The sequence below is a fragment of the Phragmites australis genome, chromosome 3 (assembly GCF_958298935.1).
Source record: "Phragmites australis chromosome 3, lpPhrAust1.1, whole genome shotgun sequence".
Classification (NCBI taxonomy): domain Eukaryota; kingdom Viridiplantae; phylum Streptophyta; class Magnoliopsida; order Poales; family Poaceae; genus Phragmites; species Phragmites australis.
Window position 1 is genome coordinate 7985607 of NC_084923.1, and position 14553 is coordinate 8000159.

Sequence of the window (14553 nt, forward strand, 5' to 3'; positions counted from 1 at the left end):
AAAATTACTAAATTTTAAAATCCCGGATAAATCGCGACCCGCCCGATATATTGGATCGCGGAGAATAATGGCGATCCGACCCAGTGAAAAAATGGATAGCGGATAATAATCAGGACCCAGTACGGCCCACCGGAATTCGGGAAAATATGTGAGTGCTCGACTCTTCTAGGTTCTAGCCGGCCCGTACCTTCCACCTCGCCGACGCGCTCCGGCTGGCCACCTCGCCTCCACCTCCACCCAACCCTCATCGTCCTCCACCACCCTACTGCCTCGCCTCTAGTCCCCGCGGGAGGGAAGCTGCCGACATCGCCGGAGAATGAGGTGGTCTGTGCCGCATCGGCAGTTGGGCGTGGTCCTTGCGGACGTCTCCGTTCACTCGCTGGTCTGCACGCTACACGCCTTCGCTAGAACCCTACCTTTTTAATTGTGGTGGAGTAGCTTCTTTTCTTCTCCTATATGCCTCATTTGTTCCCATAGCAAAAATCACCTTTCTTTAGTTTCTATCTCTAGCAAGTACTTCTCTGACGAATCGATTGGCCCATCCGATGTTTCAGGTTGTTGAAAGTTCAGAGATTAGTTACTATATGTCTATAATGTATCTATATGAAAGCATTTGTAAAAATATATCTGCATGTCTTTGGCATCATATTAAGCGATCCTGATCCCTGATAAAAGTATCAGTATGTATGAATTATGACCCAACATCATAGTTAGGAGGTTTTTGGATCAGTGGAGCATTGATCCAACAAACTGAGGTTCAGTGAACTGCACCCAAACGCCTCCACTTGTTGTGCATATCCTATAGATGTTCTGAACAAGCTGTTCATTGTATGCTGTTCCTATGGGCATCTCATATACTCACACTACGCAGTCTGCCTCGTTGTCGATATGTTCAGTGAACCAAGGTTTCACCTTTGCCTTGCCCATGGATCAAGAAATGTAGCATCTGCCATGGTGTCCTCATTGCTACTGATGCATTGAACAACACATATACTCCCCTTGTTCCTCTTTTTTGTTGTTTAAGATATCAACAAGATCTCCAACGAAGGTATTTGACTATTGGCGTTTCTAGTAATATTCTAGCAGAATTTATTGAGAGTATATTGAAGTATATACTTTTGATGACATATTTTAAAACTTATTTTATTTGACCTCAAACCATCATACCAGTTCAACCAATCTTTACACTTCTACTCTGCCAACAATGAACAGGTGAAATGCAATGGCAAACAGGGAAAGAAACGGCAGGTACAGCGATGCCACCCAAGCACTCCTGGTTGACTGAAACCAAAGGAAAATAAGCATGCATTCAGATCAGACAACTCAATACTCGGCTTCCTCCTCATCATTTTCAGCATCAGCTCCAACTTCCTCATAATCCTTCTCCAGTGCAGCAAGATCTTCCCTCGCCTCCGAGAACTCCCCTTCTTCCATCCCTTCACCAACGTACCAATGAACGAATGCACGCTTTGCGTACATGAGATCAAACTTGCGGTCAATGCGGGAGAAAACCTCAGCCACGGCGGTGTTGTTGCTGATCATGCAGACCGCTCGTTGCACCTTGGCCAGGTCCCCACCGGGGACTACAGTTGGTGGCTGGTAGTTTATCCCGCACTTGAAGCCAGTAGGACACCTGTGAATGCACAACACAGAAAGATGCTTATTGCCCGAAGATTGCAAGATATATCAATCTGATGTAACTTGGCAAGAGTTTTGAGCATATACCAATCAACAAATTGCACCATCCTCTTAGTCTTGATTGAATGGACTGCAGCATTCACATCCTTTGGTACAACGTCGCCACGGTACATCAAACAGCATGCCATGTACTTACCATGCCTGGGGTCACATTTTGCCATCACACTTGATGGCTCAAACACAGAATTTGTGATTTCAGGAACGGAGTGCTGTTCATGGTAGGCCTTCTCCACTGAGATAATTGGAGCATACGAAGAGAGCATGAAGTGTATCCGAGGGTAAGGCACAAGGTTGGTCTGGAACTCAGTTATGTCGACATTAATAGCTCCGTCAAACCTCAGCGAGGTGGTCAGAGATGATATAACTTGAGCTATAAGCCTGTTCAGATTGGTGTATGTTGGGCGCTCAATGTCCAGGGACTTCTTGCATATGTCATAGATAGCTTCATTATCAAGAAGCACAACAACATCAGTGTGTTCAATCAGGGAATGTGTGGAGAGCACACTGTTATAAGGCTCGACAACAGCAGTTGAAATCTGCAACAGGAAATGGTTTCAGTATAGAGTATTTGTACTGTAACAATGACAGGTAAACCTCCTTCACTAGATTTTTCTTATCATGCCAGTGCTAGTATACAAATTATTTTTATCCCTCTAGGCCTCTACACTCAAGAATACAGATGATCTATTATCAATCATGTATGTAGAAAATAAAGACAACTGTCCCCAATGGTGTAGCATAATATTCCTATGCATACCCACTCACATCTTTGCTCCATTTGCATAAGTGTGGCTGCACATGGTGTCCATACTTAGTACTTAACATAGTAACCTCTCAAAGACATCTGCTAAAGAAATTTTTGGTGCAATCAATGATAGGTCAACATAGCCCCGGGAAGAAGGTACACCTGTATGCATGCTATGTCTATTGGCAGGAACAAATGAATAGTTCCACTCTCTGACATAGTTAGCTCAACTAAAATGGCCATAAAATATACTTTTGCTTAGCTCTTCTAGAAACTTGGCAAAGGCAACATACTAGTTGGAAATAAAATATAAAGGTCCAAAACAATTATATTAGCTTGTCACAAAAGAAATGAAAGTAGGCCATACTATTTTCTTATGAAGGTAGTATCAGATATTTGATGAACCGTTTTTGTTAAGTTGAGATTTTTGTGGTATAATAAAACTGATGACAAGTTGGAGATGTGTTTGTCCACTGGTACTATAGTTGATCCTTGTAGTCTTATCAAATCACGATTCATATTATAATTTAAGTAACATTCTTCTAATGTTTACACACCACATAGTAATACAAAATCTTCCATGAGATGGTAATTTATTGTTAATAAGCAAACATGACAGAATAGTGTTCTCTAAAAACATGATAGAATAGCAACTGCCTAGATAAGAAAATGCGATGACAAATTATGTATACAGGAATGATCTCAAATTGTCATGATGATACCTGTGGTGAAGGATAGATGGTGAAACCGAGCTTTGACTTCCTACCATAATCTACTGATAGGCGCTCCAAAAGTAATGAACCAAGTCCAGAGCCAGTTCCACCACCAACAGCATTGAAAACCAGAAAACCTTGGAGGCCAGTGCAGTTGTCTGCCAGTTTTCTTATTCGATCAAGGCAAAGATCTACTACTTCTCTTCCAACTGCAGCACAAAAAGATATTGTAAATCTTCAGTTGTCACTTAGTTCCCAAACAGGATAAATATTAAAACGAGCATAGGACAGTTTCTCAAGCACGGCAATTTTTTAAAGTTGCCCCAAGTTAAAAAAGAAAAAGTGATATTGCTTGTATGAATAGTAGACAGCATAGAATGACTGAATATTTAAATTGTGGATCCTGACCCCTTAAACCCCTTAATAGTATTTTCCCTTTTGTGGATTAGTTCCACCTGCCACTTGCTAGCACTATTCAAATATATAAATATACACAATATACAAATGCACCTTACAAATGCCAAAATTCAAGGTAGCGCTTGCAAACCACAAGAGTTATTATACCCTGACCAATCTTACATTTTCAATTGTTGCAACTTTTTTTCCTTTTCTCAGGAAATGGCTTAAAAGTGAGGCAAGGCATATCACACCTGTGTAATGTCCACGGGCAAAATTGTTTGCTGCATCTTCCTTGTAAGAGATGAGTTGCTCTGGATGGAAGAGCTGGCGGTATGACCCGGTCTTCACTTCGTCAATGACAGTGGGCTCCAAATCGACAAACAAGGCCCTTGGAACGTGCTTCCCTGCACTCGTTTCACTGAAGAACGTGTTGAATGCATCCCTTGCAACCCCAGGAGAGGTATCACTGCAAGCCAACGGGCCAAAGACTGAGAATTAGATAGTGTAAAATAGGAGAGCTAGGCACACAAATCGGTAGCAAGTCACATGCTATCCTCCCTGAAGCTTGTTTCACAAAACAGGAGCTTTTTTTATACGCAAATTTTTCGTATTTTGATCATGTCCTTTTTACTTTTAAAGCAAGTGGTTCTGAAAACAAGGGTGTCATCAAGAACAGTACTGGGATGCATGGCCCAAACTGAAACAGATTATCTGAGCATCCAACAAAATTTCCCAAGTTTTACTTCTTCTGGATATCATCCACAGTTGAGGATCGTCCTCAGAATTATCTCCAAAATCGAATCCTTCTGTGAGGCTACTACTACAAGAACAAAAGAGGTACCGCTATATCTCACAAATAATTCGTCATCTGCTTTGGAATCAGCATCAATAGACCAAACTCAGACAGAATTCTGAAGGAAGAAATTAAAAAAAAAAAACAGCAGAAGTGGAAGAATTGGAAAAGAAAGGGACCTGGGCATGAGGCCATCAGGCTGGATGCCATGCTCGAGGCAGTAGAGCTCCCAGCAAGAATTCCCCACCTGGATGCCCGCCTGACCTATGTGGATGCTTATTACCTCTCTCATCTCTCTCTCCTTCTGCTACTGTCAGGGCTCAGACTTGACAATCGGCCCCTGCACGAGGAAGAAGGCAGAAGAGAACCGAAAAAGGCCTGCAGCACACAGGAAAAAGGCCTGCAGCAGAGCAGAAGGGAAGAAAGGACAAGACATCATAGCGGCGTCAACCGGGACGTTCTTCAGAAAGTAGACAGCGACGGATGGTTTGCACAACGCACACGTCGGAAGCGACTGGATGGACAAAAATTACTAGGTTACTTTCTCTGTTTTTATTTTTTTTATTTTTTCTCACCTCTAACAAATTTCTTTCGAAAAAAATTACGAAAAAAAATGAGAGATAATCTCGTTCTGAAGGAAATGATCTTGAGAATACTTTCATGACAGAAACCGTAAAGTGAAACTGTTGAAACGCTGAAGGAAAAAAAATCCCTTCACGATAAGATTTTCGTTACAAAGAGAAATGGTTGGCCTTAGTCTAAGGGACATAGGCGTATGGGTTAAGACTAAAAGTATGAAGGTGCTAAGGAATAAAGTTTGTTATCAGTACTAATTTTGTTTTAGTAATAAAATTAAATATTTTAGATCATCTTAGCACATGTGAAGGAGTGCTAAGTATAAAGTAGATGTTGCTAAGAGAGAGGTGATGCTACACGCTCTATGGTCGTCTAGCCTGTCTGTTATGTTTAGGGTCGGTAACTGATAAGTGCTAGTAGTCCAGGTAAATGGTATCTAGATGGTTTTCAAGATAGGTGAAACCAGTACTTTTCGGTTAAAGGCTTCAATTCTTTTCTTTAACTTGTGCAAAACCTAATAATTCCTCGAGTTACCTCATGTTCTGACATCCAAGGTGCATCCCGCAGTAGTTTTTGTGGTTTCGACGTCAATGTGGAAACCGAGTTGCTGATCTCCCATGTTTGTTCGTCAGGACTCAAACCACGTCATCTGGTAATAAAAAATGACTGCACCTCCTCTTCGCCATCGATTCCAAATCAAGCGCCACTATGATAAGAAGAGGACACTACCGTCGTGGGTTAAACTCATGCAAGAGGCTACGCTGGATGGCGCCAGCACAAACTGCGGCTATGCTGATGAGCTCAACAGGGGGCGGATATCGCCATGCTGGTGAGGTGGTGATCTTGATGGAGCACTGTTTGCGTCAATCTTGATGATTACTGCGTGCCGCTAACGCCACTGCCCCAGCAGCGCCCACAAGGTAATGATCAAATGCTCTGCCATCGATTGGCTTCCTGAATCTTCTTATATTTCATAGGACAGCAATAGTATCGTGCGGTTTTTGAGTGCTGCTATGCTAGCCAAGCAATGAGGTGTATACAGGAACAGTACAAAATCCAGTAAAGCTAGCAGGGAAAAATCATGTGTGATTATCGCTCTTTGCACCACGATGTCGAGGGACGTCTGAATTTCAACATCACAATCAAAGACTTGCCAAAAAATCGTAGACTTGTGAGTTCTAATAATTTTCGCTGCTTTATTCCTACTCCGTCAGTACATACAGATCATCGGCAAAAATACAAAATTAGACAATATATACGATCGTTTACCGAAATAGATAACATATCATCGTATTTACAATTTTAGCATTCGTATTCGGCACCTCGTTTATCGAAAATTAACTTTCGGTACACCGTACACCGAAAATACCATATTCAGCACACGGTATGCCAAAAATAACACTCTAGCACCGTATTCGACACACGACGTCCCGAAAATGGGCAGTACCGTGCATGAACAGTAACAGCAGTGCGTTTGAATTTTGCTTTACCTCTTTTTCAAAACAGTGGTCTTCTGTTACTCCAAAAAATTTAAAACTTTTTTACATGTTCCATATTCCATGTACAACCTATTTTAATTAGATTCACTGAAAAATCCTTTGTATATTTAAAACTAAAATTCTCAAAAAAAGACTATTTTTATAACTTGTAATAATTGTTAATGTCTTAAATAAATTCCCAAAAATCTAGAAAAATTCACCAATATTCTTCTTATGTGATGGAATAATTTCTAAAATTATTTCCAGCCCTAGTTTATATGATGAAAAAGTGAGTTCCTTTGTAATACTTCATTTACATGAAATGATAAAAATGCATATAAATGAATCATTACAAAGGAACTCACTTTTTTATCATATAAACTAGGGCTGGAAATAATTTTAGAAATTATTCCATCATATAAGAAGAATATTAGTGAATTTTTTCTAGATTTTTGGGAATTTATTTGAGACACTAACAATTATTACAAGTTATAAAAGTAGTCTTTTTTTTTTGAAGAATTTTAGTTTTAAATATACAAAGGATTTTTTTGGTAAATCCAATTAAAATGGGTTGCACATGTATTATGAAACATGTAAAAAAAGTTTTAAATTTTTTGGAGTAACAGAAGAATACTGTTTTGAAAAAGAGGGAAAACGGAATTCAAATGCACTATTATTACTGTTCATGCGTGTTACTGTTTATGACAGGCCTTTGTGCAGAAAATGTCACTTTAGCCCATTTTTAGCATATGTTGTGCTGAATACGATGCTACAGTGCCATATTCGGTATATCGTATGTTGAATATGGTATTTTCAATGTACAGTGTACCAAAAGTCAATTTTTGGTAAACGAGGTGCCGAATACGAATGCTAAAATTATAAATACGATAATATGTTGTCTATTTTGGTAAATACGGTCGCGTATGTTGTCTAATTTTGTATTTTGGCCATAGATCATCTAGTCGCGTAGCAAGTACATGTGTACTACTCATGCTATTATTTGGATAAATCTACATAAAATCTACCCAGCATCAAGAACAGAAGCCACGCAACGGGAAGACTTTGATCCTACCAATGAATTTTTTCAGTACCGCGAGCTTGGGAATTGGGAAGTTTTTAGTGCAGAGCTTATGCACTTGTTAGTTCGTGACACTGTTTAGCATACCTCAAACAAAGAAAGGCTCGCCTCAAAAGATGAAGATAAACGCAACACGAGGATCTTCGAGGGACGCTCGCACAGCCTGTTATCAAGTTTTCGGCCGCATCAACGAGGAGATCGCCACGAGAAGACAGGCGTGTGGCAGCTCGGTGATAGAATAGTTTCCCCAATGATATGCCGATTGAGATTGAGTTTCTTTTGTTTCCTATGTAATACAACTCTGTAAAGCTTGCTTGCTTCTTAATTGATTCAGCAGGGCTTTAAAAAATGCATTGCGGAGGCCTTGATTATTCTGTTCATGAATCATAATTCATCCAGCAATCACTACCTCGGTCCAAAAATCGATGCTGATCCTTCTAAGTCTATTTTGGCTCTCTCAACTCTTGCTCGAGTTCGATTTTCCTTTCTGAATCAGAAAAACAGATATTGAAGCTCTCACAACAATTGGAACCGGTTGTTATTTCCTCCCCGAGCGGTGGGCAGTGGTTTCGTCTAACGTGGCGCGCGGTAACTATCCTTGCTGGCACATGCCGGTCGCTGAGGTGGCCAGCCATGTCGATTAAAACACGCCGAACCAAATCGAGCTGTCATTCTCGCTCCATTCCATATCTCACCCCGAAACCCTAGCTGCTTGCGGCGAGTGGTAGGCGATGGCATCAACGACGCAGAGGCGATTGAGGTGGCGGGTGGATGAAATCGGCTCAGGTAGCTAGAGAGCGATTGAGAGCATGGCGAGTTCGAGGAGCAATAGTTTGTTGGCTTCTTTCTGGTAGAGCTTCGAGGGCGGAACCTCTTCTTCTCCCATCTCGAACAGGGAGGGTCCATTGGACTATCACTCACCCGTAATGTGCTTCTGCAATGCAAAGGTGACGAGGTGGATCTCGTGGAGTGACAACAACCCCGGCCTGCGGTACTTGAAATGCCTTCGTGCTCGAGTGAGTGCATTCCTTTTCTTATTGGTTCATTTCCTAGAACTTGGTTTGAAGATTAAAAGATGGGAGTTGCAATCGCAGGTGGGTGGCTGCAATTTCTTTGCTTGGTATGAAGGGGGGATGACCAAGTCTCTGAGGCAATTGCTTGTTGATTTGCGTGATGCCGCTAAAGAGGGAGAAGGAATAATTAGCATTTGCAGTTGCGAATAGAGCTTTGAAACTAGAAGAGCAGAGAAGGGAGATTATTTCATTCAGGAAAGAGTTGGCATCACTGAAGAAGATGGCCTATGAGAAGGAAGCAGAAAATGATGTACTGAGGTCCAGGGTCAATAGGTTAGAGAAGGAGAGACCTATGCGTATTGTTGTGTTTGTGGCATGTGTCCTTATTGTAGCAATCAGGTTGTTTTGGAATTAAAAATGTATGGATGTCTATCAAAAGTGGAATGAATGTTTGCTTATCATATCTATGCCACTATAATGACTGTTATGCTATGAGGATTGAACCATTAAGCATATGTTTTAGTTGCCTTTTTCATTTTGAAGAAACTGTATGTTTGTGTTACATAAGAGAAATATTGAAATAAATGTATCAATGTGAAGCATAACTGAACCATTGTGCACTAGAAGTAGTTTTATAATATAACAAATAAGCCAAAGGTTTGGTATTACATCACAGATAGTTGGCCAAATAGTATGACAGTACATCGAAGTTCACAATACCACACACATACAATAAATCTCAGTTCACGATACCACACATAAGTGGCCCAAATAGTCTGGCATTACATCATATCCTAACATTAAGTTGATAAGATAGGTTTCCTTCCATCAGTGACATCACAATTTAGCAAACTCCCACGGAGGAAGGAGGAGTAATGGTCCATGCTTAGCTTTTTTTGGTGCTGTCTTGATCCTAGCAAGTTCATATGCTGAAACTTGAGCAATAGCTGTCCCAGCATTGGTCTTGATTGAGACACTTGAAGAAGCTTGAGACAAAGGCACACGAGAATGCAAATCCATAGTAGCTGAACCACCAGGGCTTGTTTCCACTCTTGCATTGGCACTTTGTCATCTTCTGTCACTTCATTGGTGCCTACAAAAAAAGGTAAGTTTACCACATTATCATGACAAGTTCTAGATACAAATGAAGTAAACAAGGAAAAATGCCTTTTGTTTTGAAGTCCCAAATATGTTCGATAGTTGTACATGATGTTCTACAGGTGTAGATGCCTTCCTTTTTCTTGTGTTTGTGGAGTTTTGTCGTGTGTTTGACAACACTACCATGGCATTTGGAGTTGCGACAGACTGAGTACCAAGTGTAGCAGATGGTCCTCCCCCATTCCTCTTATCATATGTAGATCTATTATGACCAATACATTTGCACTTCCTGCATTTAATGATTGTACCAACTCTGGACATTTTGGTGGCTTTTGGTGGCTCATTAGGCTCCCTTCTGCTCTCTGCCTTAGACCTGCTAGGCATCCTTATATATTCAAGAGCCTTAAGTGGCTCTCTATCAGAGATTGGTCAGTTGTTCATGTTCTCAACTAGGAGTAGGCAATGACTATAAGTCTGTCTAAACTCTTCCACTGAATAGCACTTGATAATATAATCATCTAGTGTATTGATCTTGCAAAAAATGCATGAGATTGCATAAGGGCATGAGAACCTTGATAGTTGTCAATATCTACAAGAACACTCTTTCTTATCTAAGTTGACTGCGAACCTATTGTAATGGTGTTTAACTTCATACTGTTCAACCCCATTACAAATGGCATGACAAAAACCTGATTCAGTGATATAAGCATTCAACTTCTTCAATATATTTGGAAAAATTGTTGTTATCCATCTATATAACTTAGACCTTTGTTTTTTTATCCTCACCATCACTTTCCTTCTAATGGTCTCAAGCATAATAATGATAGGGAAGAACATAGCCTCTATAATCCACTTGTTAAATGATTCACATAAGTTATTATCTTCTGAGTCACAATTAGATCCTAACCTAAACCAAGCACTGCTCCACTGCTGAGGATGAGTGTTCAAAATGGCTTGAGCTCCATCACGTGTATCTTGGGCCAACTTTGCTGTAGCCAAGTTGAACAATATAATGCACGGGGCCTTAGCACACTTCTATAACTTCTTTTGATATTCCTTGTTCCTGAAATACCTTTTCCAGTTGACATATATGTGCCTAGCACAGTTCCTGTGCTCATCTTTAAGAGCTCATTTCTGAACAACTGCTAAAAGACCATGCAAACAAGCCCAACTAGTGTTAAAAGATGGTTGAGGTGGATTCATACTTAATAAAAGGTACAAGTTAAAGTGCTTATGTGAACCTAACCTTTTGTTGGTCTGATATGAACACTCAATCTCTTCCATCACTAACATTTATGTCCCTGAATAAGAGGTCATATAACCAATCTCATGAATCAAGTGTCTCCTTATCCACAACTACCCATGCAATTGGGTACATTTGATTATTAGCATTCATTCCCAAAGAACACAACAACTCCCCATCGGTTGCTCCTTTAAACAAACACTCATCAAGATCTACTACTTTTCTGTATCCAGCAATCAAACCTTTCTTGCAAGCATCTAGATAGATGTACATTCTTTGGAAAATAGGTGGATCCACATCTGGTTCCTTATTCACAATGATAGTGCTCCCAGTGTTACTCCTCAGAAGCTCAAGCTGGTAGTCATACAACCTCTGTATTAGCCTTTAGTTGCATCCATTGCTTTTTTTCATCACAATGGATTTGGTTCTCTTCAACTTGGAGATGGACAAATCAGCAAGCATTTCTTCTTATACAATTCTCTTCATATGTGGTATACTCCATTGAGAGTTTGCTATTATGAACTTTCCATACTTTGTTGCTATCCTCGAGGCAGTAACCAGCTTGTTATCTCTTATGGGGGGGGGGGGCAATTATGGACAAGTATGGAAATTGATAAAGGTTGAAATTTGCCAACTGTCAGTCCTTGAGTTGGTTGATAGTAGACACACCTAAGGACAAGTCTGCCAGTCACACTTTGCCTTCACCTTATTTGGATCATCCTTGATAAAATTTATCACTTTCCTCTCTGCCAAAGCATAATTGATTACAACTTTCTTGAATTGCTTCTTGCCACTGAACTTCATCCCTAATTCAAATTTTTGAACACCATCCTTTCTTGTACCTTGGATACTTACTAGTTCTTGTGCTTATGTCCCCATCACTACTCATCTCTTTTACTGACTCTTCATCATCACTATCAGCATATGGGGTTTCATTCCCATCTTTTTCAATGTCAACATGTTGGGTTGACTTGTCAACATGTTGGGTTGGCTTACCCCTTGAGGCATCTAGAATCACATCATCTAATCTGGCATATTGACCGTTATTCAACTTCTTCTTAAATTCTTTGAATTTCTTCAATATCTCTACTGCCTCTTCATCAGCATCTTAAGAGCATTTATCTCCTGGCATGAAATCATTGTTTGAGTTTGAGTTCTTGTCATCTGCATCCTTGCTTTCTACTTCATTCTCTTCTGCTTGGCTACTAGATTTCACAACTTCCTTTTCCTTCTTGCTATAGCTTGAAGCTTCATAATTTCCTTTTGTATCTCTTCACTTCTCACTAGCATCACTGACTTTTTGGTTGCTCTTCAGCTTCAACATCATCTCCTTCCTCTAAATCTGGCTCAGACATGCCATCTAGCTCATCCTCGAAGTCACTATCTTCATCACCTGGGCCGCCCTCATCATCAGAAACCTCCTGCACTGCTACCTCTACAACATATATCTCTGCAACACCTCCTTCCATAATATGGCCCGACATAAACTGACATATCTTATCCTCCACCAACACACGAAACCCATTCTAAAGTTTTGAACCTAGAAACAACCAATGCAACAATGCACCATCTTGAACATTGTAGTGGTCTCGCAAGAGCCCAACAATCTCAAGCAAACTCACCTTATCTCGCTCTATGTAACATTGCATCCCTTCCACCATGATAATGGAGCTTTTTGCCATCGTTTATGAGCTCTCCATTGAAATGAAACCCCATTGGGAGCGTGCTAGACACATCCATGTTTAAACTATAAATAAAAATGAACAATCAAAATCACGCCTTACTAAATAAATGCATAAACCAATCCCTAGACTTCAACAATTCAAAAGGGGCAACTTTTAAAGCCCTAACCAACTACACCTACTGAATCCCCAACTAAAGCAACCATTCAACAATTAAATGTCCAATCCCTAGCCATAGATTAATATTGAAATGCCCTAACCATTATCTAAACACACTGCTTCACATCAGATCCAAGACAAGCAGCCCATGTACCGTTTCGAGGGGACGGTAAGGTGCATCACTAACCTCACAATGTAGCTTCAAATCACATGAAGAATGAGCTACCCAAGCCGATTTTGTCCACCCACTACTTCAATCGCCCTCCACGTCATCGCTGCCGACGCCTACCACTCACCACAAGCAGCTAGGGTTTCGGGGTGAGATGGGGAATGGAGCGAGAATGACAGCTTAATTTGGTTCTGCTTGTTTTAATCAACGCGACTGGCCACCTCAGTGAGTGGCATGTGTTAGCGAGGATAGGTGACGCGTGTCACGTTAGACGAAACCACTGCCCAAACTGCTCGGGGAGGAAAAATAATCAGTTTTAATTGTCGCGAGAGCTTCAATATTTGGTTTTTCAGTTCAGGGAGGAAAATCGAACTCGAGAAAGAATTGAGGGAGTCAAAATAGACTTTTTCCAATCCTGTGCCATTTTCTTTTGTGAATTTCCAGCCCATTGCAGGCAATGAGTGAACCCATCAGAGGTTTTTAGACTTTCAGCATGCTATTTGACTCTCTATTGTCTATATTAGTTCTTTTATTTTAGTTATGATATTTTTATTTAAACCTTATAGCAAGTTTGCACAACCACTATCACTATCTAAGAGTTTAGGTTGCGATTTTACCTTGCGCCCTTTTGCCATAAGACAAGTGGGTGTGTCATCGTCATCTCTCATGTCACTCAAAAGTAAGCTTGTCGGTGGAGTGGAGCGGACGATGATGGTGGCGACTCCTTCATCATCGGAGTCAGAGTCGTTGGAGTCCCATTCCTCGCTGATGTGAGTTGACCTAAGTAGATGTTCTTGTGGGTCTTAATATATCCTTCTTGTGAGGCTTGCTCTTCTTCTCTTCCATGTCCTTGTTCTTCTTCTTACTAGGACACTCAGCTATGAAGTGGCCAACCTCGTCACACTCATAACAAGCTCTTTTGGATTGTTTTCTCTTAGACTTGTCTTTCTTATACTCGCTATAGCCGTACTTCTTCAAGAATTTCTTGAACTTCTTCACACAAAAAAATAATTTCTTCATCATCAGAGCTCTCTTCTTCACTTGAGCTCGATCCTTCATCTTGCTTGATCATGCTTGCCTTCAATGCAACATCTTTGATCTTGGAGCTTGAGCTTTGCTTGACAAGATTCTTTACATCCATGACTTCCTCCTCCATGAGATCATGAGCAAGAATTCTTTCAATCACATCACTTGGTGTGAGTCTCTTGTAATCATTTCTCTGGCGAATGAGTGTTACCAAGGTGAGATTTCTTAGTGCGAAAGCTCTCAACAATCTTCTCACCACCTTGTGGTCATCTAACTCATCACTTCCAAGCTCTCGAATCTTATTCACAAGCACCATCATGCGGTCATACATCTCTTGAGGGTTTTCAACATCTTCCATCATGAATCTTCCTAACTTTTCCTCTAAGAGTTCTATCTTTGATTCTCTCACATTTGTGGTGGCTTCACGTGCCACTTGAAGCGTGCCCTATATCTCTTTGGCCTCTTCAAGCCCATCCACCTTATTTAATTCCTCGAGGCTCAAAGCACCAAGTAACACACTTGTGGCTTGTGCATTGAAGTAAAGATTTTGCTCTTATTTGGGAGTAAGCTCTATGTCTTCATCCGACAGCACAAAACCTATGCAAACAATCTTCCAAATACTTGGATGAAGAGAGATTAGATGCAATTTCATATTGTGCCTCCAAGTGGCATAATGTGTATCG

At 40.6% G+C, this 14553-nt stretch overlaps 1 protein-coding gene and 1 long non-coding RNA gene across 2 annotated transcripts; one reads left to right on the plus strand and one right to left on the minus strand.

The window, feature by feature from the left end:
* Positions 1-1127: 1127 nt before the first annotated feature.
* Positions 1128-4765, minus strand: LOC133911920 (tubulin alpha-2 chain). The gene is made up of 5 exons (XM_062354400.1): positions 4528-4765; positions 3807-4021; positions 3166-3365; positions 1726-2234; positions 1128-1633 (listed from the first exon to the last, which is right to left on the minus strand). The coding sequence occupies exons 1-5, from the start codon at positions 4638-4640 to the stop codon at positions 1324-1326; spliced, it is 1347 nt and encodes a 448-aa protein (XP_062210384.1). The 5' UTR covers positions 4641-4765; the 3' UTR covers positions 1128-1323.
* On the plus strand, positions 2151-4168 carry LOC133911922 (uncharacterized). The gene is made up of 2 exons (XR_009908732.1): positions 2151-2286; positions 3772-4168. It is a non-coding gene; the product is annotated as an uncharacterized LOC133911922 (long non-coding RNA).
* Positions 4766-14553: the final 9788 nt, after the last annotated feature.